At 42.0% G+C, this 26,303-nt stretch overlaps 1 protein-coding gene across 1 annotated transcript in view; it reads left to right on the top strand.

The window, feature by feature from the left end:
• clasp1a (cytoplasmic linker associated protein 1a) overlaps positions 1-26,303 on the top strand; it is a 335,495-nt gene that overhangs the window by 220,063 nt on the left and 89,129 nt on the right. The window contains exons 23-28 of the mRNA XM_067987125.1: positions 10,519-10,581; positions 14,937-15,040; positions 17,684-17,707; positions 20,504-20,748; positions 22,552-22,615; positions 23,440-23,442. Coding sequence (XP_067843226.1) covers positions 10,519-10,581; positions 14,937-15,040; positions 17,684-17,707; positions 20,504-20,748; positions 22,552-22,615; positions 23,440-23,442 — 503 coding nt within the window. The remainder of the gene's footprint in view (positions 1-10,518; positions 10,582-14,936; positions 15,041-17,683; positions 17,708-20,503; positions 20,749-22,551; positions 22,616-23,439; positions 23,443-26,303) is intronic.

Below are 26,303 nucleotides of genomic sequence, written 5' to 3'. Positions count from 1 at the left end.
GGATGAGAAAGGTCACAATTGTTGCTGTCATCCTTGCCCTACCCTATAGTTCATGTCAGGTAGAGCAACATTTGACATTTCCTTATATTGTGTTGGTGTTTCTCACTGGTCTATGCACGTTTTTTGTGACTTTGGGGGAGGGGGTAATTGTACATTAGATAGAAGATATACAATCAAACCTGGTTGATCCAAATATATTGGGAATGTCTAATGTTATGAATTGGAAATTACAGGATTAAATAAAGAAGCAAAATAAAACGCAGTGCTGGAAGAGAGCAAACTTCATTCCAAATTCAAGGAATTAAACACTGTTTTTCATCGTTAAGTGCTCCTGTAACTTCTGAACATAAGACAACAGGACCAATTTTTACAACCTTATATCTCCTAGTTTGTCTAAAGTGTTGGTGAGTGGAGCATATATTGTTCCCAGGTACAGTAGCCAGCTAGTGTTACATTCATCAGTGCACACTCTTAATTTTAAACAGGAAAGTTAATTTGAAGAAAAAGATGGGAGTTATTCTTACTGAGTGAATGATGTTGAACTAGCTACGGGAGAAGCCAAAAGGAATCTTGGAGTGACTCATAGTGGTTTGGTCAGGCTGCACTCCATTCTTGTCATTGAGGTACAAGGGAAATGTTGAAGTCCTGGAAGTCAGGCAGAGTAGTGCCACGATATTGATCCCTAGGGCTCGATTTTCGGGCGAAGGAGTGGGTGCAATGGGTGCGGGGGGCTCCAAAAGTTGTTGAAATCCCGAGCGGGTTCGGAGCTCGGCTCCAACCCGCCGACTTCTGGGTTCCCCAGTGACTCATCCGGGTGCGCGCCCGTCTCCCGAATGCGGAAGTCCCACCGGCAATTAAAGCCGGCGGGATGATACTTTGCATAGTTTGTCAGCTAGTTGAAGTACTTGAACTACTTGATTGACTCGATATTTTGGCAGGGGTGCAATTTTGAAGGATCTTCAGCGTGCTTCCCGTGCTGTGGGAAACACCCCCTGTTGCAACAGACGTGTTTCAGCCAGCAGCCAGTGGGAGATGCAAATGCTTATTTGACAGGTGGGGAGAAAATGTCATTTATTGCAGCAGGGCACTCTGTCACTTCAGACAAAGTTTTGGCTGCAAGACCTTTGTGTTTTCACTCAAAATTCTTAGTTCCCACCCAAAACTCTGCTGTGCATACATATTTAACTACTTTGCGGACCCCCTCAAACTCGCACCGTCGGGATGGGGGGTGCCATGGCTGCATTCACCACTACATCTGAGGACGAACAACATCACCAGCCTCGTCAGGCATGACGTCCACCTCCGCTATGTGGAGCTCCACAACACAGTGCTGCGCCAAAGGCACCTGCACAAGAGCACACAGGGCAACAACAGAGAGAGCAACGTCGCAGGAGGCACTACTCTCACCACAGGGTCCAGAGACCGAGGCTCAGCTTCCCGGACCTCTCTGAGGAGCAGTGTACACGGAGGCTCAGACAATCGCCAAGTAGTCACAGACATCTGCAGCCTCCATCATGCCGCGCTGCTCCCGGCTGGGCCGAGCAGCATCTCCTTACCTGTCGCAGTCAAAGTCACCACTGCCCTCAACTTCTTCGCCTCCGGATCATTCCAGGGTGCCACCGGGGACATCGCCGGGGTCTCTGTCATCTGCACACAAGTGTATAAGGCAGGTCACGACGGCTTATTTCGCACTATGTCAACTTCCCCATGGACGACCTCAGCCAGATGGAGAGGGCAGTGGGATTCCACGCAGTGGCTGGCTTCCCACTGGTGCAGGGTGTAATCGATTGCACCCATATAGCAATGCGAGCACCTCCTCACAAGCCAAGACTGTTCATCAACAGGAAGGGCTATCAATCCATCAATACTCGGCTCATTTGTGACCACCGCAAAAGATTCCTTCACGTGTGCGCCAGATACCCTGGCAGCTGCCACGATTCCTTCATCCTCTGGGAATCCAACATCCCGCCCCTCTTCCACGCACCGAACACCCGTAAAGGCTGGCTGCTCGGAGACGAGGGAGACCCCCTGCACACGTGGCTCATGACACCTCTGAGGAACCCCATCACCAAGCAACAGCGTCGATATAACGACAGCCACATTGCTACCAGGTCGACAATTATGCATGCTGAAGATGCTGCTCAAGATGCGCTTCAGGTGCCTTGATCGTTCTGGGGGAGCACTTCAGTGCGCACCAGACAGAGTGGGATGCATTATAGTCATGTCTTGTGCCCTGCACAACAGAGGGGTGACTCTTGAGGAGGCCCCATCCACATCTACCATCCACATTGAGGAGGAGGAAGAGCAGGAACAACCCATGGGCAGAACAGCAGCTCTCCTGGCTGCTCGTGAGGCCAGGGAGTCACTGATATGTGAACGGTTCTCCTAACATCAGACAGTGTGAAGAGTCCAGACCTCTCTCCACTTAGAGCAGCGCGCACACCAGCCCCCACCCCTGGAACACAACAGTCCTGCAACTACACATATACCCACTGTAGATTGACCCAAAGGGTGGCATCAAGTGTCAGCTTTCATGGTGATCCTCATGAAACGGCCTTATTACAGAAGCCAGTCAAGAATGGCCAAGATGTGGCAGTAGTGGTGACAATAATATTTAATGTGAGTTTAACAAAATGCAATTATAAATAAAAAAACATGACCAACGTCAAACACCTTGTGTATCCCCTTCGTGCTTACAAAACCTTTGTCTTTCGCTTCCGACTACTTCTATGTGGTGCATCCCCTGTGGCTGCAGCAGAGGTAGTGGCAGGTTGCTCTCGTTCATGCCCTGACCGATTAGATGTTTTGGGCCTACGCCATCTGGGTTTTAGTGCCCGTGAGGTCCCCTCCAAAGACCACTCCACCTGCACTTATGCAGGGGCAGACTCACCCACCTGGAGAGGAAGCAGCATTTGCAGGTACTGGTTGAGAGGGGGGACAACGGGTGAGACGTGGGGGCGCTTTGAGTGACGTTCCCACTTCCACGTCCTCTTTCGCCATCATCCCTCCCCTGGGCCCGGCCCACACCTCTCCTGCCACTCTGCTGGACGACAGTTTGGAGGACATGTGTGAAGCCTTATAAGGCCTGTGCTAGTGTATCTGCCTGCTTGTTTAAGGCAGTAGGATGTTGTTCATCCTGAGTCCAAACAGCCATCGTCAGGGCCTGAATGGACTCATTTGTGATCCGTGCTTGAAGCTCCATGGAGGCTAGCTTTCCCTCCATCGCAAAAATATCCCGCATTTACCTGCGACAGTATATCAGAGATGCCCTCACGTCCCTGCGACAGTATCTCAGAGATTCCCTCCTGTACCTGTGCCACCATTCCACTCATGCAGGAGTTGGACTCCTCCATCCTCTGCACGTAGAGAGTGCACTTGGCATCTGTTCCAGCACCTCGCAAATGTGCTGCTGCCCCTCGATCATTCTCCTTTTAAAGGATGGCCCCCAGAGTTCAGCATCTGTGTCCAGCTGAGCAGAGCCTGGAGAAGAGTGCTCCCACCGACGCGGACTCTCCGCAGCTGCTCCTGCCATCGGTTTCTGCTCGTGCTCACGTGTGTGGTAACTCACCATGTGCGACCCCAACTAACTGCAGATTAGGACCCACCGAGGTGTGAGTATCTGCGCTGGTGGATGGTTCGCTCAGATGTGACTGTGCACCCTCAGAGTCCGGCAGGTCCTCTGAGGAATCGCCCTCTGCTGTCATAGCAGTCGTTGAAGGCCCTGTAAGAGTACAGAAAGCAATATTAAGCATTATCACAGATGTGTCATGTTGCGATGAGCATATTGAGGTGCTGAAGATGGCGAGACATGTTAACATCAATTCATATTGTGTGTGCTGAATGTTAAAGTTATGTCACCAGACGTTTGTCGGGTGCCAGTCTCTGCGTCCCCGATGGACAGGCACTCGAGCGTGCTGCTCAGGTCCAGTGCCTCCTGCTCCACGTCTGTGAGGACAACGATTTGTTGCGGCCCCCCTCTCCCGTGCATTCTGGGCTTTCTTCTCCTATAAGGGGCGAAAGTGCAGACGCGTCAGTGAATAATGGTGACGTGGCCAACCGATGAATGCAATGGCTTGGGTGCGGCTGACCGTAAAAGAGATGCATCAGAGAGTGAGTATGAGTCAGAGCCATGATGTTGAATGAGGATTGGGTTGAGTGGTAGTGGTAGGGTGACTAATGGGGAGGTGAGGAAGTGCAGGTAAGTTGAGGATGAGCTTTGAGTGGGTGTGAGGAGTGATGTGATAGAGTTGTGTTGGCAGTGTAGAATGAGTTGGAGGTTGGGGGCGGCGATGTGGAAGACTGAATGTAGGAGAATAAGGAAGTGTACTCACTTTGGCTGACCTAGTTAGGTCATTGAAACGCTTCCTGCACTGGATCCCGGTGCGGGAGATGCTGCTGCTGGTGACCTGCTCTGCTGCCTGAGCCAGGCCTTCTTAGTGACAGAGGCAGGCCACTTCCTCCCGTCCGCTGGGTAGAAGACATCCCTCCTCCTCCTCACCCCATCCAGTAGCACCTGGAGTGAGGCATCGCCCGCTGCGCAGCTTTCGGATAGCAAACCCGGAAGCCACGTTAAGTGGCTCCAATTGACCCGCAATCGCGTGGGAATCACAGATTTTATTGGGCCCCCCGCCGCTGCCATCCAGCCTCCCCGCTAATATCGGGGCCCTAGTGTCAATGGATTGAGTTATGCAGAAAGACTAGAAAAGCTCAGATTCTTCCACCTTGAAAGGTGGTGAATGAGAGACAACCCTTACAAAGATATATAAATCAAAATAGAAGAGTCCTATATTAAATTAAACCATGGCTCCAGGTTTAACTAAAATAGTGCTATGGGCATGGATATAAACTTTTTTTAAAAAAACCTAGATATTAATTAATGAACAGCAAGTTGAGGAATAATGTCAATAAGTACTTATTTATGCAGAATATGATTAATACTGCATATGAACAATCTTCCGGATAGGGTAATGGAGTCAAAAACTCTTGAATTGTTCGAGGGGCATTTAGCTGTTTTGATGGAGGGGCAATAGGTTTCTGTGAAAGGAATAGTTATATAGGAAGAAAAAACTTGGGTTTATATGCTGCCATACTATGTCACTGAAGTCATCCCAAAGCATTTCATGTCCAAAAAATATTTCTGAAATGTGGTAATTATTATGTAGGTGGATGGACTAAACGGCTTCCCTTGTCCGTACTTATCTTTATATAATCATAAAAAATATTTCTAAAAATCAGGCTGGTGGAAGCAACTGTTCTAAATATCTTAAGCCTGGTTAGTGGAGGTGCATTGTTAAATATAAAATCACATTGATAGTACGTTTGCATGTCTGCATGTTCTGCTCACTGGCACAGTAAACAAACCTAGGAGGTACATATTGTAAATACTAGTTCTGTTGTTTTTGAGTTCAGAAACTGGTGCACTACTAGACAATTTGACAAACTTGTTATATAAAAAAAAGACACTCTTTTACTTGCAGGATTTTATAAGGATTATAAACTCCAACATCTTGCCATCTGAAAAGATTGTGGCACAACAAACAATGGGGATTTGATGTTTGGTATCAGGTTGATAGATCTGGATTTGTATTACCAAGTACATTTATAATGGTAATGATTAGTAATTAGAGATAGTTGTTCAAATCCACAGACATTGGGGCTAATGAGTTTATGATAAACCAGGTTTGACCAATCTTCTGTAAATATATTTTCAAAAGATATCAGTCATAATCTTTGAAATTTATTATATGCATACAGTTTGTTCTGCTGATTCATGTAAACTTGTCAGATGCACAGCTGTAAGCAACAACATAACAAGCAACATTTTTAGGAGAGATTTAGATACAAAAGTCAACAGTTTATTAAAACTCCTTTTAATGTTGCAGGACAACACATTTAAAAGCAGTTGGCTCAAAGGTTTTTTATTATAACAGTGCAGCTTATGGGATGATATAGTGTTTAAAGTTATGAAAGAATGGGACAGAGAAGCAGACGGTTTCGAGGAGTTAAGGGGTCAAGAATGAGCAGCCATACATACAAGATTAAATGTAAGAGATTTAGAACAGAGGGCAGGAGAAACTTCTTTCGACTTGTGCGGCTGTGGAATTCACTTCCTGGGTTAGCGGTTGCCACAGAAATTAAGATTAAATTGAATAGGTGGATGAAGAAAAAGGGGTTGAAGGGATACGGGAACAGGGTGAGTAAATGTGATTAGAACTATTTACTCACATGGAGGATAAATGCTGACATGGACTGGTTGGGTCGAATGGCCTGTTTCTGTGTTGTAACTTCTATGTATGTATTAAAATTGTGAAAGAATGCAAAATATCTATCAGGCCCTGAAACTTTGTCTTATTGCAAATGTGACATTGATTAATATTTAAATATTTATGAGCCTAGCGGTTATGGTACTGGACTAGCAACCCAGGAGTTGAGTTCAAATATCACCATAAGTTATGAAATTTAACTTCAATAAATATCTGGTAATTTGCCAGCTAGCACTATAAAAATTACTATGAAAGCTTCCTGGTTGTGATTTAAAAACCGAATTGGTTCAGTTGTGCCCTTCAAGGAAGGGAGTCTGCCACCACTTCCTAGTCTGGCCTACATGTGATTCCAGTCCCACATAATATGATTGATTCTTATTGCCCTCTGAAGTAGCTAAATAAGCAACCCAGTTGTAAACAATCACTGTTCCACAGATGAGTTAAGTACCAGTCTGACATAGATACGATTCTGTGAGTATAACTGTCGGACAACATCCCAGATTCCCCCATCACCATTCCTGGGTATGTCCTGTTGCAGCGGCAGGGTAGGGCCACAGTGATATCCAGTCGAGTGGGAGGAGTCCTGGGAGCTCTGAACATTGACTCCAGACCCCATGAAATCTCATGGCTTCAGGTCAAATGAGGCCAAGGAAACATCCTGCTGGTCACTTACTACACCCTCTCAACTAATGAATCAATGCTCCTCCATGTTGAACATTATTTGGAGGAAGCTGAGGGAAGCAAGGGGACAGAATATATTCTGGTGGGGGATTTCAGTGTGCAAACCTGGTGAAACTACTACAAAGGGCTATCTGCATGCTAAATACCAAAAGAAGTAGGCTATATACAGAGCTAAGTGGTCCCACAACCAAGGGTTCGGAGCAAAGCTCTGTAGCCCTACCACATCTGGCTGAGAATGGTGATGGACAACCAGGCAACTAATAGTAGGAGGAGGCTCCATGAACATTCTCATCCTCAACCATGGTGGAACCCAACTTTTGAGTGGAGGAGACAAGGCTGTAGTACGTGCAAGCGTCTTCGGCCAAAAGTGCCAGGTAAATGATCGTACTTTTCTTCCTCCCGAGGCCTCCCCTTCAAATACATTCCAATGTCCAGCCAATTCTGTTCATTCCACGTGACATTAAGAAGTAGCTGGGTGCACTGAACACAGTAAAGGCTATGGACTCTGACAACATTCTGGCAGTATTGCTAAAGATCAGAGCTAGCCAAGATGTCCAATACAATTATGTCATTGGTATTTACTCAACAACTTAGAAGATTGCCCAGGTATGTCCTATCCTCAAAAAAAAGGACAAATCTAACCTTTCAATTACTGCTCTGTCAGCTGCTCCCAATCATCAGTGAAGTTCTGGAAGGAGTCATCAATAGTATAATTAAGCAATGTCTGCTCATCAATAACCTGGTTATCAATGCTCAGTTCAGGTTCCACCAGAACCACTTGGCTTCAGGCCTCATCACAGTCTTGATCCACACATGGATGCAAGAGATGTATGCCAGAGGAGATGTGAGAGTAGCTGCCATTGACATCAATGCAGCATTCAACCAAGTATGGCACCAAGGAGACCTAGCAAAACTGAAATCAATGGGGGTCGAAGAGAATCATACCTCACACAAAGAAAGATGGTTGTGGTTGTCACCAGCCATCGCAGCCCCAGGATATCACCGCAGGAGTTTCTCAGGGAAGCGTCCTTGGCCCAACCATCTTCAGTTGCTTCGTTAATGACTCTCGCTTCATCGTAAGGTCAAGAGCGGAACAGTTTCTGACAATTCCATAGTGTTCAGTTTCTTTCACAACTCCACTGATATTGAAGCAGCCCATCCCAGCCTATAACACAACCTCAATAACATCCAGACTTGAGCTAACGAGTGGCAGATAACATTCAAGTCACATACGTGCTAGGTAATAACCATCTCAAACAAGAAAAAGCCCAGCCATCTCTCCTGATTTTCAGTTGCATGACCATCGCTGAGTCCCCCATCAACATTCTGGGGGTCACCAATGACTAGAAGCTGAGCTGGACCAGCCATATCAACACGGTGGCTAAAAGAGCAGGACAGAGGCTGGATACTCTGAGAAATTGATCACCTCCTGATTCCTCAAAGCCTCTTCACCATTTACAAGGCTCAAGTCAGGAGTGTGATGGAATATTCGCCTGGATGGATGCAGCCATAATAATACTCGGAGTTTGACACTATCCAGCGCAGTGCAGTTCGCATGATCAGTGTCCCTGCCACTGGATTCGATATCTATCTACCCCCTCCACCACTGGTGAACCATAATTTGTATGTATGATTTACAAGATGCACTATTATTTCAACAACACCTCCCTCCCCTGTGACTTCTACCACCAAGGAAGAACAAGAGCAGCAACTTTATGGTGATGCCATCATCTCCACATTTCTCTCTTCAAGTCACAAACCATTGTGACTTGGCCATATATCACCGTTCCTTCAACGTTGCTGGGTGAGAATCTTAGAATTCCCTAGCTAACAACCTTTGTGGGAGCACCATCACCACAAGGACTGCAGCAGTTTGATGAAAAGACCCACCATCGCCTTGGGGTAACTAGGGGTGGGCAATAAACGTGGCCTTGCCTGCATTGCCCAAATCCTGAGAACAATTGTTTTTAAGAGTGCTAACGGTTAACTAATTGAAGACAAGATCTAAGAATTCATTAGAGACTAGATCTTTTCATTTCTGTTTCCCCTCTTAGCTAGCTCTGTCTTAATTTATAAGCCAGCTGATTATCTGTGCTGTGACTGAGAAATTTCAGAAAGATTTGCAGCCTAGCTAAGTCTTGTATTTGGTACTGAAGTCATTACCAAATATATTGGTCTTTTCAATACAGTAGCATGGAGAAACAAATAACAATCTCCTCAGCAGCAGTATGCTTCAAATTCCCAAGTAGCTTTGAATAGTTTCAGTTTTAGCTGCTTTTATATTGGGCTCAGTGGGGTGATGATGGCACTGGCTCCCAACATGGAATCTAATGCCAGCAGTTAAACCTTAGAATAGACTTGCTGGATTGGTTAAAGCCAACTGCTGGAAAGTACTTTTTTTTATCAGGTCTTGGTGAATCTGGCAAGTTTACTCCAGAGTTGCTGCTGGCTGCACGAGACTCATGCATGACATGAACATCCCACTAAACCCAATGTAAAAGTAACTAAAAAGATGTATCTCTTTTTAGGTGCTTTTACATTGCGTTTAATGGGAAATCTAGAAAAATACAGCTTTAGGTTACTGTGAAGTACTGTTTGTATGGAAGTTTCACAATTCTGAAAGTAAATGATAATGCCAAGTGGCTTAATCCTGCACATTGCATTTAAAGTCGTGTGGTTGTGTATTTTTATTTTCTGGAGCTGTTCCTTTGAGATACACAAGTAGATCTGGTTACCAATTCTGTTTTGGCAACATGGATTTAATTCATGCACGTAAATGTAATGCTGTTTCCTTCGAAGGTTCAGGAATTTATTAATCCTCCAGAACTTTGTTTTCATTTTATATATTAAAAAAAAATTTCATCTCAACAGTTTATTCCAAATATACATTCTTTTACAAGTAGGAAAAATCCCTGGCTATAAATGGGTTAAAGCACTTGTGACATGTACGTACTTCAATTATTACTTTAGAGTTTTTCATCTGTATGTGGCATTGAATTTTTAAAAACAAATAAAACTAAGTTTGAACTGTGTGTATGAATGAACTAATGTCACTCCACTTGGAACGTATAAATGGCCTTTGGTGAAATACAAGCATCGTCCGCACACAGCATCGTGCTACTTCATTTACTGAATGTGCTGTGTTTCCCACTGGAATGTGTTTGGTATTCAACTTCATAATGCATCTTGAGCTAAATTTGCACAAAACCATTTAACTTCATTCCATTAAAGAGTATGTTGCTTTTGGTGAAGCGAAAGCATGTGAGACATTTAATACTTCTAAGATTTCTTATTAATTGAAAACAATTTATTTCCTGAGGGCATGGTTCACTCTGCATATCTCTTAAGTATATAAGGCCTAAATGAAAGTTGCAAATTGATTTAAACTCGATTTAAAAATGAACATTTTTCTCTATTGAAAGCAACAGTGTGAGTAGCAGACATGCCTGTAGCACCTTGGTTGGATATGTATTTTCTTTTAAACTCGCTGCCAAATAGCATTGGCACCTGTGTAGCCGAAAGTGTTATGTGGAAATTTGTTAACCCCAGGGTGTTGCCCTTCATTTGCTTCCAGCCTCTCGCCGACACTCGAGATCCACCAGCGCACTCTCCACTGCTGATTCTATTGGGCAGCCAGGTGAACAAGTGCTATTTGCATGCTTGTTCTAATTTCCCCAACATGTTTTTTTAACATTGGTCATTGGGGTTTTCTAACTGCAGCCAGTTTTTTTTTCAAATGGCCATTTTAAGTTGCATACATATAAGGAGCAATCATAATTGTCATTTTTACAAGAGTATAAGGAAAACTCTTGGAGTGAGGGTGTCATAATCCATGTACACTTCAGGCACATGTTTATCTAAAAACATGTATGATCGAGTACCATTATGGGTGGAGAAGTGCTTGTACTCTATGGGGAAAAGATGACAATTATGGTTACCCCATAGGACACTTCATTTGAGCTTTTTGTCATAGTGTGCATAGTTGTCTATGTTTCATTTGCACCATTAATATTTTTTGATGAATGTGACATTGCTAATTGTACTCTGGTGGTAGTCATTATGAATTTATGTTTTCGTTTTGTACCACAACTGACTTTATTTTTGTCCTGAAAAGGATTGATTGTTTAATTTCCATGTGGATATTGGGACTCCTGCTTGTTGAAATCTAATCATGTCAGTCAGGCCATAGGATTATAAACACGTTTAATAAATTTAAAGTGACAAGAGAAGCAGCTGTTGTTGAAAAGCCCACTCTGTCATAATTGTCAGAGACAAAATTACAACAGAATTGTGAAAGTGCATGAGTGAACATGGAATTAAAATTTATTCAGAAAACTGGAAGAGTCGAATGGAAGTATGGCTTACTTTGGCGTTTGTGTGAAATTGATAGTTTGTTTATGAAGATTAATCAAATTTCAAAAAGGATTATTCTAATTCATTTGCATTTAGTCAAGTTTATGTCTTCAAAAGATTTGCCCACATCAGATTTTCTACCTTTTGTGTACACTATTACCAATCATATTTCTGCCATAAACAAAATTTTTGATTAATTTAACAACTAGTTTCTGGGCTTATTTGGTCAACACATGTTTAATATCTAGTTTATTGTCATTATGTTGTTTTTGTACACTAGTCAAAAACATCAAAATTAATGGTCAAAGTTGAGAGCAAATTTGTCACTGCACAACTTCACGGGGTAGATTTTCTACTTGCCACTGGACATAAAACTGGAAATGAAAATTAGGCAGTTTCTATAATGTGCGCCCAATCCACAATGCCAGTTTTATGCCTGGACAGCAAGTTGAAAATCTATCCTAACATATATGGCTCGCTGAGATAGTTAGAGACTGAATGTCTGTTAATCCAGTTAATTATTTAATTAGAATCATAGAAATTTATGGCACAGGAGGAGGCCATTCAGCACCTTGTGTCTGTGCCTGCCAAAAAAGAGCTATCCAGCTTAATACCACTTTCCAGCTATTGGTCCGTAGCCATGTCGGTTATGGCACTTCAAGTGCATATCCAAGTACTTTTTAAATGCATTGAAGGTTTCTGCCGCTACTACCCTTTCAGGCTGTGAGTTCCAGACTCCCACCATCCTCTGGGTGAAAAAATTTCTCCTCCGCTCCTCTAATCCTTTTACCAATTACTTTAAATCTATGCCCCCTAGTTATTTACCTCTCTGCTAAGGGAAATAGGTCCTTCCTATCCACTCTATCTAGGCCCCTCATAATTTTATACACCTCAATTAAATCTCCTCAGCCTCCTTTGTTCCAAAGAAAACAGCCCCAGCCAATCCAATCTATCTTCATAGCTAAAATTCTCCAGTCCTGGCAACATCCTCATAAATCTTCTCTGTACCCTCTTTGGTGCAATATCTTCTATCTTGTAATCTGGTGACCAGATCTGTACTCAGTACTCTAGCTGTGGCCTAACCAATGTTTATACAGTTGTAGCATAACCTCCCTTATCTACCTGTCCTACTACCTTCAGGGGCCTGTGGACATGCTCTCCAAGGTCCCTTTGTTCCTCTACACCTCTCAGTATCCTACCAATTACTGTTTACTCCCTTGCTTTGTTTGCGCTCCTCACACACTTCTCCGGATTGAATTCCATTTGCCACTTTCCTGCCCACGTGACCAGTCCATTGATATCTTCCTGCAGTCTACGGCTTTCCTCCTCACTGTCAACCACACAGCCAATTTTTGTATCATCTGCAAACTTCTTCATGTCCCCCACATTCAAGTTCAAATCATTAATATATACCACAAAAAGCAGGGAACCTAGTACTGAGCCCTACAGAACCCCACTGGAAACAGCCTTCCAGTCACAAAAACACCCGTTGACCATTACCCTTTGCTTCCTGCCACTGAGCCAATTTTGGATCCAACTTGCCACGTTCCCTTGGATCCCATGGGCATTTACTGCTGTTAGTGTGTTTTAAAAACAGAACATAGAAAATCTGATCTGAGAAAGTTATTTGGTCCATCAAACCTGCACTGTTCAGAGTCCCATGTATAACTATTCTATCATGTACTTCCCTTCTGTAACCCCTCTCCATTTTTCATTCACGTTTGTACTAATTCCTCTTTAGTCTGGCTCCTGGATTTTTATTATACTGAACCAATGTGTAATATGTTATAAACTTGATCATAAAGTTCAACTACAATGAAAAACATTAATTTTGCAGGACTATGGTTTTCCTTTAAAGTAATAAAACGCATCTGCCTAATTCTGTGAGCCTATCTAGTTTTTAATGATAAAACTCTGGAATCCTCTCTCTCCACAGTAAAATAAGCCAAAATTACATTAAATGGAAAGTCCACTCTGTTTATATATTTTTTTTAAATGGAAAAATACTCACCCTTGTGAGAATGCTACTAATTCTAACAAGGTTCCAGTTCTAACACTGGTAATGTATAACTTCCGTTCGCATAGATTCGGCGGCATACTCCCCTAAGTGACCTTCAGGTGCTGCTTTTTCCATCCTCTTCTCCCAAACCCCCCCCCCCCCCCCCCCCCCCCACTAGTGGTTTTGTGAAATGTGACCACGGTGGTGTGGGTTCCCACCCCTACCATGCAAATGAGATGACGACCACTGATCGTGACTATACTGGAGTATCCGGGGTCACTTCCTCCTGCTCCCCTACATTTCCACCAGCTGAGGGGCCGTGTATTTTTGGGGCCTGTGTTTTTACAGGGGTTTCAACGGCAATATTACTGAACAATTGTGTGTTCAGCAGTTTTACTACTGCAACCCATTCCACTTCTTTAATCTTCATACATTATATTAAATGTATAGACTGGGAACTGTAGGCACTGCAGAAGGGTGTGTGTGCAGATGATCAAATAATGTAGTGTTAGTGTTGCTACTAATGAGAATGACATAGTCGCTACTGGACACCTGCACTCCACTCCTGGGACTTTCCTGCCCCCCTCCCTGCATGGAAGGATGGGCCTCAATGCAACAAAAGGTCTGGCAGCAAGACTCTGACAGGTATCAATTGAGCACAGACTCGGACTCTGACTCTGGCGCCTGGGCAGGTAGTTTAATAATTCACTACCAGCCCACTTTTCCTGAAGTTGAGACAATCTTGTTAACTTGTAAAAATGCATTTGAGTGTTTTAGCTTCTTTAAGAGGTAACATTGAAAATGTTGATGAGAAAAGACTGAACCGTCCCGAGTGATGGTTACACAGGTGCGTGCTGTATAGATATGGCAACTTAATTTCGGCTGCACTTTAAATTTATTGTAGCTATTTATATAAAATTGAAAGTTTTATTTCAAATCATTTGAAACATTAAGTATTTTTTTAAAAAAACCATACATTCACTTAAAGGGATAACTTCATATAAACAGAAGTGTTCAGTCACACAAATTGAGTTTCAATATTAAACAAACCTACGTTCATGTGGATGTAGTTGAATGTGCAGCTCGGAACAATTGAAACACTATTTATTTTCTAATAGTGCTTCATACATTACCATTTTCTAACCCACTACAGAACACTGACAACATCCAACCCTTTGTACTAAATTCATGTGTAACCCACCCACAAAGACCCTGGTGAGCCCAGCAATTGATCCATGTGCATACACCGATTTGAAATGAAAAATCTCACATTTATGGTATATTACAAAGTGGAAAATTTTTACACCATATGTATTCAAACCAAAAATGTACTTCCTTCTTCAAAATTCTAAAACTTTTATTCCAATGAGAAGGAATAATAATCTTAACATTCTGTAGGATTGTTGGCCAAACTTTCATTACTCTTTTAGTTGCATCACTATTGAGGTTTTTTTTGGCGGGAGTGGGGTGAGAAGTAATTTCTGATCAAGGTTGCATTTGTTGTATTGCAGCTTTCTAAATAGAGTGGTCAAAACTACTTGTCACAATAACTGCTCTTGACCTAAATTAGAATGTAACTTGAGAAATAGAACTTTCTTTTAATAATTGTTAGTTTAACGTTATATTTTCATTTTTATTAGATCGATATGGGCTTGGACAAGCTGGTCGATTGCCTGCCACAGTAAATGCCTTGAGGGTTCTCAACACAAGCACGGAGGTGGAGGCTGCGGTTGCAGATGCCTTGGTAATAAATCTTTGAATAGTGAGCTGCAAGACTGAAATGGAAGTCCAGTCTTAAAAATTGTACCTTTTTTGAAGTGCAATGCCTTCACAATTTTTTTTTAAAGCCCTACCGTAACTATCTACCATTCCAATATTTTTACATCAGTTTATCATTACTTACTGGTGTGGTTACTTCTTGACAATTGTATATTGCTGAGTGCTAGAACTTGAGACCCAACTTTAGTTTTTTTTTTGGACAGTTTTGAATATGGTACAGCATTGAGCTTTTTTTCTCCCCCCTCCGTTCCTAAAATTGCGAACTCCCTTGTGGGGGTACAATTCAGTGATTAATGGCCACCCTCCAGTACCATGTCCATGTTTGCCCTCAATCATATGAGTCTTGTGAACACTGACTAACTGTGGAGCACATCACCACCAAGCGAGTATATCTAATTTACTTTATTCCTTGCTTTTTTCAACAAATTGCATTCCTGTAAATTGCATGCTCTTGTCCTCTTTTCTTTGCACCTCAGATATTGAATGTTCTTCGAACTGATGTGCCAGTGATGCCACATTCCTATCCTTTGTAGCAAGCCGTTGTTTTTTCTGTGGAAATGCCTTTCTGAGATATGATGTCAACCTTGTGGCAGGAGGGAGACTCTCGTTTTCTTTGCTCTCTCTCCTCCCGCTCTCTCCTCTCCCACCCTGCCCCCCCCCTGCACGTTTTCTCTCATTCTATCCCCTTCTCACTCACTCACTCACTCACCCCCTTGCTCTTGCCTTCTCTTCCTTCCCCATGTAATAGAGTCTCTCGCTCTGTGTCTCAAAATTCCTGAACTTGAGGCAAATCGGGAGCCCAGGGACGACATGAAGTGCTGGGAATGGAGCCAGAGCATTTAGGAGACCTGGAGCCTAGAAGCAAGCAAAAGAGGCTGGGGACTAATCACCAATGAGAAGGATTGGATAGGCAGGTGGTAGTCAACAGGTGCTGTATGTTAGATCCAGTAGTTATCTGCCCAGCGCATACTTTGCAGCAATCAATCATCAGGGGTTACCTGTGACCAAACAGCTGAGATTTAGTGATCGTGTGGTGCCCAAGGACGAATTGCAGCACTTAAGACAGTCACCTAGCAACAAAAATTTATTTGTGGTAGTTGTCTTAAGGTCACAGTTCTTTTTTAAATGTATTATGATGTATCATAGTAGGTGCAGCACAGGAGGAGGCTAATCGGCCCATCGTGCCTGTGCCGGCTCTTTGAAAGAGCTATCCAATTAGTTCCATTCCCCTGCTCTTTCCCCATTGCCCTGTTAAATTTTTTCCCTTCAAGTATTTATCCAATTCCGTTTTGAAAGTTACTATTGAATCTGCTTCCACCACCCTTTCAGGCAGTGCATTCCAGATCATAACTCACTGCGTTTTAAATAAAAATGTTTCCTTATGTCGCCTCTGGCTTTTTTGCCGATCACCTTATATCTGTGATCTCTGGTTACTGATCCTTCTGCCACTGGAAGCAGTTTCTCCTTATTTACTCCATCAAAACCGTTCATGATTATGAACACCTCTACCAAATCTCCCCTTAACCTTCTTTGTTCTAAGGAGAAACACCCCAGCTTCTCCAATCTCTCCACATAACTGAAGTCCCTCATCCCTGGTGCCATTCTAGTAATTCTCTTCTGCACCCTCTCTAAGGCCTTGACATCCTTCCTAAAGTGTGGTGCCCAGAATTGGACACAATACTCTAGCTGAGGTCTAACCAGTGCTTTATAAAAGTTTAGCATAACTTCCTTACTTTTGTACTCTATGCCTCTTTAATAAAGCCCAGGATCCCATCTGCTTTTTTAACAGCCTTCTCAACTTGTCCTGCCACCTTCAAAGATTTGTGTATGTGCACCCCCAGATCTCTCTGTTCCTTCACCCCCTTTAAAATTGTACCATTTAGTTTATATTACCTCTCCTCATTCTTCCTACCAAAATGTTTGCCTTTAAATTAATTATAACTGAAATTTCAAAGACAAATACTGTGCTACCAAATGCTACCACGTGCTGGTTGTTGACCCTGTTACTTGACAGAAATGAGTTTGCTTAACAATATTTGGAAAATGAAGAACATGCTTCAGTTTCGAGGAGGCTGCTGGGTTGCATAATACTGTACAAGTAAATAAGCAAACACCTGCTTTTGCAGTTTTTTTCCCCCCCATTTAAACAAAATAAAACTAACTTTTGATGTGGAATGGTATCAGATACAGCTACAATTAGGCCATTGCTGTGGAATGAATTCTAATGCTTATCAGTAACTCCAGGTTGCATAATTTGTCTGACAAAGTAACCATACTCCAAGTGTACAAGAGACTAAAACAGTTATCCTACCATTTGACCTGTACAAAGCCACGATGAACATTGGCTAGCCCAGACCATATTCATATCATATGTTGGCAGATCTTTGGTGTTTCCCCTCCCCCATTTGTTTAATCGATGTAATCCAGAAATTGGTGAAGTATTTCTGAAAGTAAGCATCTCAAAATAATCTCTTCCAAATGTCATCTTTTTTGTGTTTAATTTGCTTCAATTAATTCATCATTCTTCTACTGTGAAAATATTCAATTATTCTCCTTTTGACATGATTCTTTGTACTTTCTTCCCTGAAAATTGTTTTGCTGCAATCAGCTATTAGGAGACTCCAGGACTAAGGTAGTGCTTTTTGATCCTGTTTTCTTCACCAATCATTCTGTTGTTTCTTTGCTGTTTTTATTCTTCCAAACTGTTAAAATACATACAGTAACAGATCAGAGGTGCACTGTACATAGAGTTGTGGATGTCTGGGACTGCAATACAAAGTTGCTTGCTGTCACATAAGAGAACTTACAAGCCTCAAATCATCAAGGGACTGCATATACCTAATTCATTTCTGTTCATTTGTTTTTGTTACTTTCCCAAAGAGATCTATTGCATCATTCTAGGAAGGTACCCAATAACTCAGCAATGAAGATGGGACATATGAAAAGCTAAATTACAAAAAAGTGTAATGATTTCAAAAATTGAGAAGTTATAATGGTACACCACCAGATATCAGAACATTTAGACAATGAGGTTACTTTCTTCTCCCTCAAAACTACTGGGGAATTCAGGAATCTTACGTAGATACATAGTAACAATTGGTGCAGTCCTGAGCTGATTAGATGCCTATAACAGTGCCCTACATGCACAAGCTGAAAATTAGTGATTACTAAGGGGAAATTGGATGATCTAGTGGGTTAATACACACTGTCTTTTCACCACTGAGGCCTATGTTTAAATTCAGCCCAGACTGGTGGAATGAAAGTCTCTTCTGCTGGCTATAAGGGTCCAATTGGAAATTAGGTTGGTTAGTCTCAACCCAGTCCTTAGTGAAACAAAAACAGAAGATACTGGAAACACACAGCAGGTCAGTCGGAACAGATAAGTGAATGGTTCTGTTATAGACTCTTCAAAGCTGTTTTGAAGAATGGTGCGCACCTGAAACATTACCTTGCCTGTTCTCTCCACAGATGCTGACTTACCTACTGTGTATTTCCAGCATTTTCTATTTTTGTTTCAGATTTCCAGCATCTGTGCTATTTTGCTTTTTACTAGTCATTGGTGGATCTGGACCCACAGCAGAAAACTGTTCAGATTGATAATCTCTTCACTCTCCAGCACAAACATTCCTGACCTTAACGAGAAACAAAGAAGTATTAACTCAAGAAAAGATACTCCACACTTCTTTATTTTTCATCTCTAAAGATCTGTTATTTTATGTAGTATAGTATTTGGTTTTTACAAGGCGTGGTATTAACTAACAGTGGTAGACAAAAAGAATGGAGTTAATTTTAACCTAACCTGCCCGCTGGGAAACTGACTGACAGGATCGTATTGGTGCTCGTTTTACACCCTGCCTGATTTTGAAGTCAGTGGACAGTAAAATCAGGCAAGGTGTAAAATGGGTGGCTGATCTGATCCAGTCCATTTCCCACCAAGGGGATTAGGTTAAAATTCCCTCCAATTTGGGTTCATTTTCATTTGTGTTCTGGCATGAGAACATTTTTTGAAATCTGTTCCCAAAACAATTACAAAAGTTTAAAGCTGTGCTTTCATACAGGTCTATTTAAGATCCACTGTATAATGAATGTGGTGCAAAGAATGCCAGAAGCAATGACAAGGCTGTCACATCCACAAATTATGGCGTTTATCACAGAACTACAGTTTTTAACAATTGTTATACCCCAGAAGTTTGTATTCTAGGCAGAATGTACTTCTGGTTGTGTTTTTAAAAATTCTATACCTTTTCAGAATGTTTCATTTTTTGAATTTTAGTTGTTAGTTTGTGGTACACAATACAGTTGCTTAAACAGTTGGCTGCTGCTATGGCTACTGATATGTGTGAGAGAGAAAGAGAGTGTCTTTGTTTCATGATGTAGGAGTGCTTTACAAAATTGAGGAAGTAGCAGGGCTTTTGTGGAACCATCTGACAGGACCAACAAGTGTGCTGTTTTGCAGAATTATAACACTTAAGTATTATCATTTCTACCTAATTACAATATAGGATAGATGGGTGGATGTAGTGTACATGGACCTTAGGAAAGCCTTTGACAAGGTATCAGACGGGAGATTACTAGAGAAGATCAAGGGAATGGAATAAGGGGAGCATAACAAACTGGATTCAAAATTGGTTAGAGAGGATAAAACAGATAGGAGTTTCTTTTTAGAGTAGGCAGTTTTTTTTAAAAGAGTAGTTGGAAGTGGGTAGTGATGTCCCACAGGGTTCAGCCTTGGGACCACTTCAATTTACTATGTGTATGAATGATTTAGGTCTAGGGGAGTGGTGTTGAAATTTGCAGATGATAACAAAATTGGAGGAAAAGGTCATTCTTTAGCAGACCAAAAGAAACTGCAAAGGGGTATTGATAAGATGGGGAATGGGCTAAAAAGTGGCAGGTGGAATTCAATTATCGGTGTGAAGCGAAGCATTTTGTTTTTAAAAAAAATTAATTAATTAATCGGAGTAATTGTACTCTAAATGGAAGTAGGCTCCATGCTATGGGAAAGCAGAGGGATTTGGCGATATAGGTTTACAGGACATTAAAGGCAACACCTCGGGTTGATAAGGCAGTAAATAAAAAAGCTAATAGAATTCTAGGCTTTACCGCAAGAGGTATAGAATATAAAAGCCAAAGGGTAATGATGAGCCGTTATAATATCTTTTTTTATTAAGATCTGTTAGAGTGCTGATGCAGTGTTGGGCTTCACACTATAGGAAGAACATTGAAGCTTTAGTAAGGATAGAATACAGATTCACTAGGATGCTGCCTGGTGTGAGGAATTATAAGTGGGAAGAACGACTTGAAGAATTGGGTATTTTTTGGGGGTAAGCAAAACACAAAGGTGAACATGAAAATGTGTATTTACAACATATATATGTCTTTTTTTGTGTATGAGATAAACAAAACAATCTTTTGTTTTCACTTTTAGAAAAAGCCTGTGAGAAGGCGATATGAACCATATGGAATATACTCTGATGATGATGCAAACAGCGATGCTTCTAGTGCTTGTTCAGAGCGGTCTTATGGCTCCAGAAATGGAGGCATTCCACACTACTTGCGCCAGACAGAGGACGTGGCTGAGGTCTTGAACCACTGTGCCAGCCCAAATTGGTCTGAGAGGAAAGAAGGGCTTGTAGGCCTTCAAAATCTATTGAAAAGTCAGAGGACATTAAGGTAAGGCTCTGCAAAATGTACTATTAGGTTGCAGGATCTTTTCAACTCTGCTTCTCAAACCACTTGATGATTATTTATAATCCATCACTTTAATAATTTAAAATTATGTAACTAAAGTTTCTAAAAAAAAAAATGTATCTGAAGGACTGGGTTGTGCAGTAGGTTAGACTGATTCAAATTTGGGACCTCGGCCTACATTTTCCAATTGACATTATTATAATGTTGCCGTTAACTAATTTAAAATGGGTTAATACTGTTATTAGAATAGCACGATCATAAAATCTAGGTGCAAGTATTTGAATCCATCATGGAGACATTTGGAATTGAGTTGTTGAGTGGCTGGAGTCGTACCTAGCACAAAGGAAGGTGGTAGTGGTTGTTGGAGGCCAATCACCTCAGCCCCAGGACATTGCTGCAGGAGTTCCTCAGGGCAGTGTCCTAGGCCCAACCATCTTCAGCTGCTTCATCAATGACCTTCCCTCCATCATAACGTCAGAAATGGGGATGTTCACTGATGATTGCAGTGTGTTCAGTTCCATTCACAACCCCTCAAATAATGAAGCAGTCCGAGCCCGCATGCAGCAAGACCTGGACAACATCCAGGCTTGGGCTGATAAGTGGCAAGTAACATTCGCGCCAGACAAGTGCAAGGCAATGACCATCTCCAACAAGAGAGAGTCTAACCACCTCCCCTTGACATTCAACGGCATTACCATCGCCGAATCCCCCACCATCAACATCCTGGGGGGGTCACCATTGACCAGAAACTTAACTGGACCAGCCATATAAATACTGTGGCTACAAGAGCAGGTCAGAGGCTGGGTATTCTGTGGCAAGTGACTCACTTCCTTACTCCCCAAAGCCTTTTCACCATCTACAAGGCACAAGTCAGGAGTGTGATGGAATTATCTCCACTTGCCTGGATGAGTGCAGCTCCAACAACACTCAAGAAGCTCGACACCATCCAGGACAAAGCAGCCCGCTTGATTGGCACTCCCTTCACCATCGGCGCACAGTGGCTGCAATGTGTACCATCCACAGGATGCACTGCAGCAATTCGCCAAGGCCTCTTTGACACCACCTCCCAAACCCGCGACCTCTACCACCTAGAAGGACAAGAGCAGCAGGCACATGGGAACAATACCACCTGCACGTTCCCCTCCAAGACACACACCATCACGACTTGGAAATATATTGCCGTTCCTTCATCGTCGCTGGGTCAAAATCCTGGAACCTCCCTACTTAACAGCACTGTGGGAGAACCTTCACCACAAGGACTGCAGCGGTTCAAGAAGGCGGCTCACCACCACCTTCTCAAGGGCAATTGGGGATGGGCAATAAATGTTGGCCTTGCCAGCGACACCCGCATCCCATGAATGAATAAAAAAAACCAGACTGGTTGATTTGAATATGAATCAAAACTTCACCCATAAACTTTGAAACATCCCTCAAAGAAAAAATTGTGTAATTGTAGTTTTATCTTTTTTAAGGGATACATTAGCCATTCATTTTTTAAAAAGCGATATACTATACATGTGAGCCTTCATACACAAAATGCTGACAACAATCATTTAAAATGACAACTGAAGTAAAAATATGTTGTTCTGCTCCAAGTGTACTAAAGCATTTTAATAACCAAGACAGAAGTATATCTTTTGCTTCCACTGCTATAATTCCAGAAAAAATCAAGTTACCAGACGTCCATCTTAAGCTATTTCTGATTTTTTTTTTAAATCCTACTAATAACAGTGATTTTAATAAACTGTTGCTAATCTGCATTTTATATATTCATTTACTTTGCAGCCGTGTTGAATTGAAGCGGTTGTGTGAGATCTTCACTCGTATGTTTGCAGATCCTCATAGCAAGGTAACCTCCTCTAAAATACTGTTTTTGCAAGCAACCTCTTGCATGTACATGTAAACAGCTCTGTGCTTTGTGAATGCATGTCACTTTTGAAAATATTATCTGTATTCATTGGTCTAGATGGACAAGATTACATTTATCTATAATGTGGAAGTTAACTGTTTCCAAAAATATGCTGTATTTTTGTATTTCCTTGCTTATAGCAGTACAGGGCATTTGTAAAGGTAGCTGCATTAAAGAGTTGGTTGTCAGGGAAGGTGGAATTTTTAAAGAATATATATATATATATTGTTTAAAAAAAAAATCAACTTTTCATATAAGGATTCTAGTTTGAAAGTGTTTACTCAGTAGTCCCTATACAGTTGTAACCAAGGTGTATAGCTTGCTGCAAGTAGAAATAGATTTTTTAAAAGCTGATTTTAAATTTATCTTAAACTTTCTGAAAGCATTTTGCTTAAACCCAAGCCCAAAAGTATGTTAATTTTACATCCTAATTATTGAATGTTGGTGCAGTTTACCCACATTTTAAAAATATTTTACAAAAGTACTAGTTGCATTTTTAAATGTCCCAGAAAATGAAAATACAATAAATGTGATCTGAAAAATGATTTTTTAATGTGTTGGAATTTGTACTTTGGCATGCAGAGAGCACTGTTTAATGTGAGAATTTGCTTGCATTTTGCCTAGCTTTATCTAAAAGCCTGTTTATTATGAAGTAATTAATGTACGTCAGTAACCATTGCAAAGCACTGTTGCTTTTAAATCTACTGCATTAATCAATGGTTTGTTTTCTTGCATGTCCTGTCCTTTGTTGGAACTCACAACAGAGAGTAAGTGTTGCTTTTACTGTTCACTACAAACTAACAAATGTAAAGGGTCCTTTGAAAAGTTAATTCTTATTTTCAGAGGAAAAGTTGGTTTCAAATCTTACTGAAGATTAATAAATAGCAATTATTTGCTGCAATAAATAAAAAATAAGTGAAAGTTTGCAGGGAGCCTGCCTTCTGCCGTTAAGCATTGGTTCACTGAAGATACCTGCAGATTATTTTTGAATACTAGAGATATCTAGTAGAAGTTAGTAGGTATTGCCAGTTTTTAAAAAAATTGAATTGCATTCTAAATACAGTATTGGTATCGCACCAGCTTTGAAATATTTGGAAGAATTCAGATGCAGAAATTAAACAGTTTGAGGTTCCGTTGCTGTTTTTTCCTTGAAATGAGCAAAGTTGATTTTCACCAGGTAGGGACAATGTAACTTATAATCATATTATGTTTAACATAATGGGAGGCCCAATACATAGCAATGATTGTTCACAAATATGCAAAATTAAAACATCATTTAAAATGAGAAGATCTGAGTTTGAGCCCCACTTAAGTACTCTTCAGGGTGTTAAAAATATTAATAAAAGGAGTATTTCTTCCTGAAAATATTGCTCGCACCAGAAAGTATTCTAACAGCACAAATTTATAGTAGCAATTGTTTCAGTTTGGGTCTAGCATACCTCTTTAACTGTGTAATGCAGATCAGAAAAGAGATTACAGGACACGTGTGTGTCATTGCAGCTATGAGATACCACATTACATTTGTTAAGATTTCTAATTCAAATTTTGGGGCAGGATTTTAACTGTGGAAAACAGGAGGGTTGGGAGCAGGGCAGGGGGGGCATTGAAAAATTGCAAAAATTTCAGACCTGCCTCCAACCTGCCCATTTCCAGTTTTCACTGGGGCGGGCAACCAACCCACTCCCAGGAGGCGGGATGCTCACTATAATCTTTCAAGGAGGCTGCGTACCTCGGTTTTGAAAGGTTTTACGATTTTAGCCTCTGGGGACCGGGATTCCTGGGCCTTCTCCAACATGCTGCGTGAGAGGAGGCGAGAAGGCCTAAAACTGCAGTTAAGTTCTTTTCTGGCACAGCTTGTGGGCCCGGAGGAGCAGGAGTGCTTCCCCCAGGCTCAACAAGCCTACCTGCAGCCTCCCCAACGGATCGCAGACCCTTGTGATGACTTCCCCACCCCCGCCCCGTGACTGACACCCGACCGCCGCCCCATGACCCCTGATCTGACTCGCCCGGTGACTGACTCTGCCCCTGCTTCCCCCACCCCCCCCCCCCTCCACACAGTCCATACAATCCATGACTTACCTGAAGATTTACCTTTCCACATCCTCCTGCTTGCTCTGCTCCTGTCTGACTGAGACCAGCCTGTCAATCAGGCCAGCCTGTCATAGAATCATTGAAAGTTACGCCACAGAGAGTGAGAGGGACTGAAGGAAACCAGTATTAGTTAAAAAAATATAGTGCTAGGGAAATTAATGGGGCTAAAGGCTGACAAATCCCCAGGACCAAATCTACATCCCAGAGTACTAAAGGAAGTGGCCCTAGAAATAGTGGATGCATTGGTGATCATCTTCCAAAATTCTATAGACTCTGGAACAGTTCTTACAGATTGGAGGGTGGCAAATGTAACCCCACTATTTAAAAAAGGAGGGAGAGAAAAAACAGGGAACTACAGACCAGTTAGCCTAACATCAGTCGTGGGGAGAAAATGCTAGAGTCTGTTATAAAGGATGTGATAACAGAACACTTAGAAGGCATTAACAGGATTGGACAAAGTCAGCATGGGTTTATGAAAGGGAAATCATGCTTAACAAATCTGCTGGAGTTTTTTGAGGATGTAACCAGTAGAATAGATAGGGGAGAACCATTGGATGTGGTATATTTGGATTTTCAGAAGGGTTTTGATAAGGTCCCACACAAGAGGTTAGTGTGCAAAATTAAAGCACTTGGGATTGGGAGAATATCCTGGCATGGATTGAGAATTGGTTGACAGACAGGAAACAGAGTAGTAGGAATAAACGGGTCTTTTTCCGGGTGGCTGGCAGTGATTAGGGGGGTACTGCTGGGATCAGTGCTTGGGCCCCAGCTATTCACAATATATATCAATGATTTGTATGAGGGAACTAAATGTAACATTTCCAAGTTTGCAGATGACACAACCTGGGGTGGAATGTGAGCTGTGAGGAGGATGCAAAGAGGCTTCAATGTGATTTATCTGAATGGTGATAGATTATTATCTGAATGGTGATAGATTGGGAAAAGGGGAGGTGCAAAGAGACCTGGGTGTCCTTGTACACCAGTCGCTGAAAGCGAGCATTCAGGTGCAGCAAGCAGTTAGGAAGGCGAATGGTATGTTGGCCTTCATTGCAAGAGAATTTGAGTACAGGAGCAGGGATGTCTTACTGCAGTTATACAGGGCCTTGGTGAGACCACATCTGGAGTATTGTGTGCAGTTTTGGTCTCCTTATCTGAGGAAGGATGTCCTCAGGAGGGAGTGCAACGAAGGTTTACCAGACTGATTCCTGGGATGGCAGGACTGACTTATGAGGAGAGATTGGGTTGACTAGGCCTATATTTACTAGAGTTTAGAAGAATGAGAGGTGATCTCATCGAAACGTATAAAATTCTAACAGGACTGGACAGACTAGATGCAGGGAGGATGTTCCCGATGACTGGGGAGTCCAGAACCAGGGGTCACATTCTCAGGATACGGGGTATGCCATTTAGAACCGAGATGAGAAATTTCTTCACTCAGAGGGTGGTGAACCTGTGGAATTCTCTACCACAGAAGGCAGTAGAGGCCAAGTCATTAGATGTATTCAAGAAGGAAATAGATATATTTCTTAATGCTAAA

This window comes from Heptranchias perlo, chromosome 7, assembly GCF_035084215.1.
Source record: "Heptranchias perlo isolate sHepPer1 chromosome 7, sHepPer1.hap1, whole genome shotgun sequence".
In the NCBI taxonomy this organism is placed as follows: Eukaryota; Metazoa; Chordata; class Chondrichthyes; order Hexanchiformes; family Hexanchidae; genus Heptranchias; species Heptranchias perlo.
This window is presented reverse-complemented; position numbering and strand designations above follow the sequence as displayed.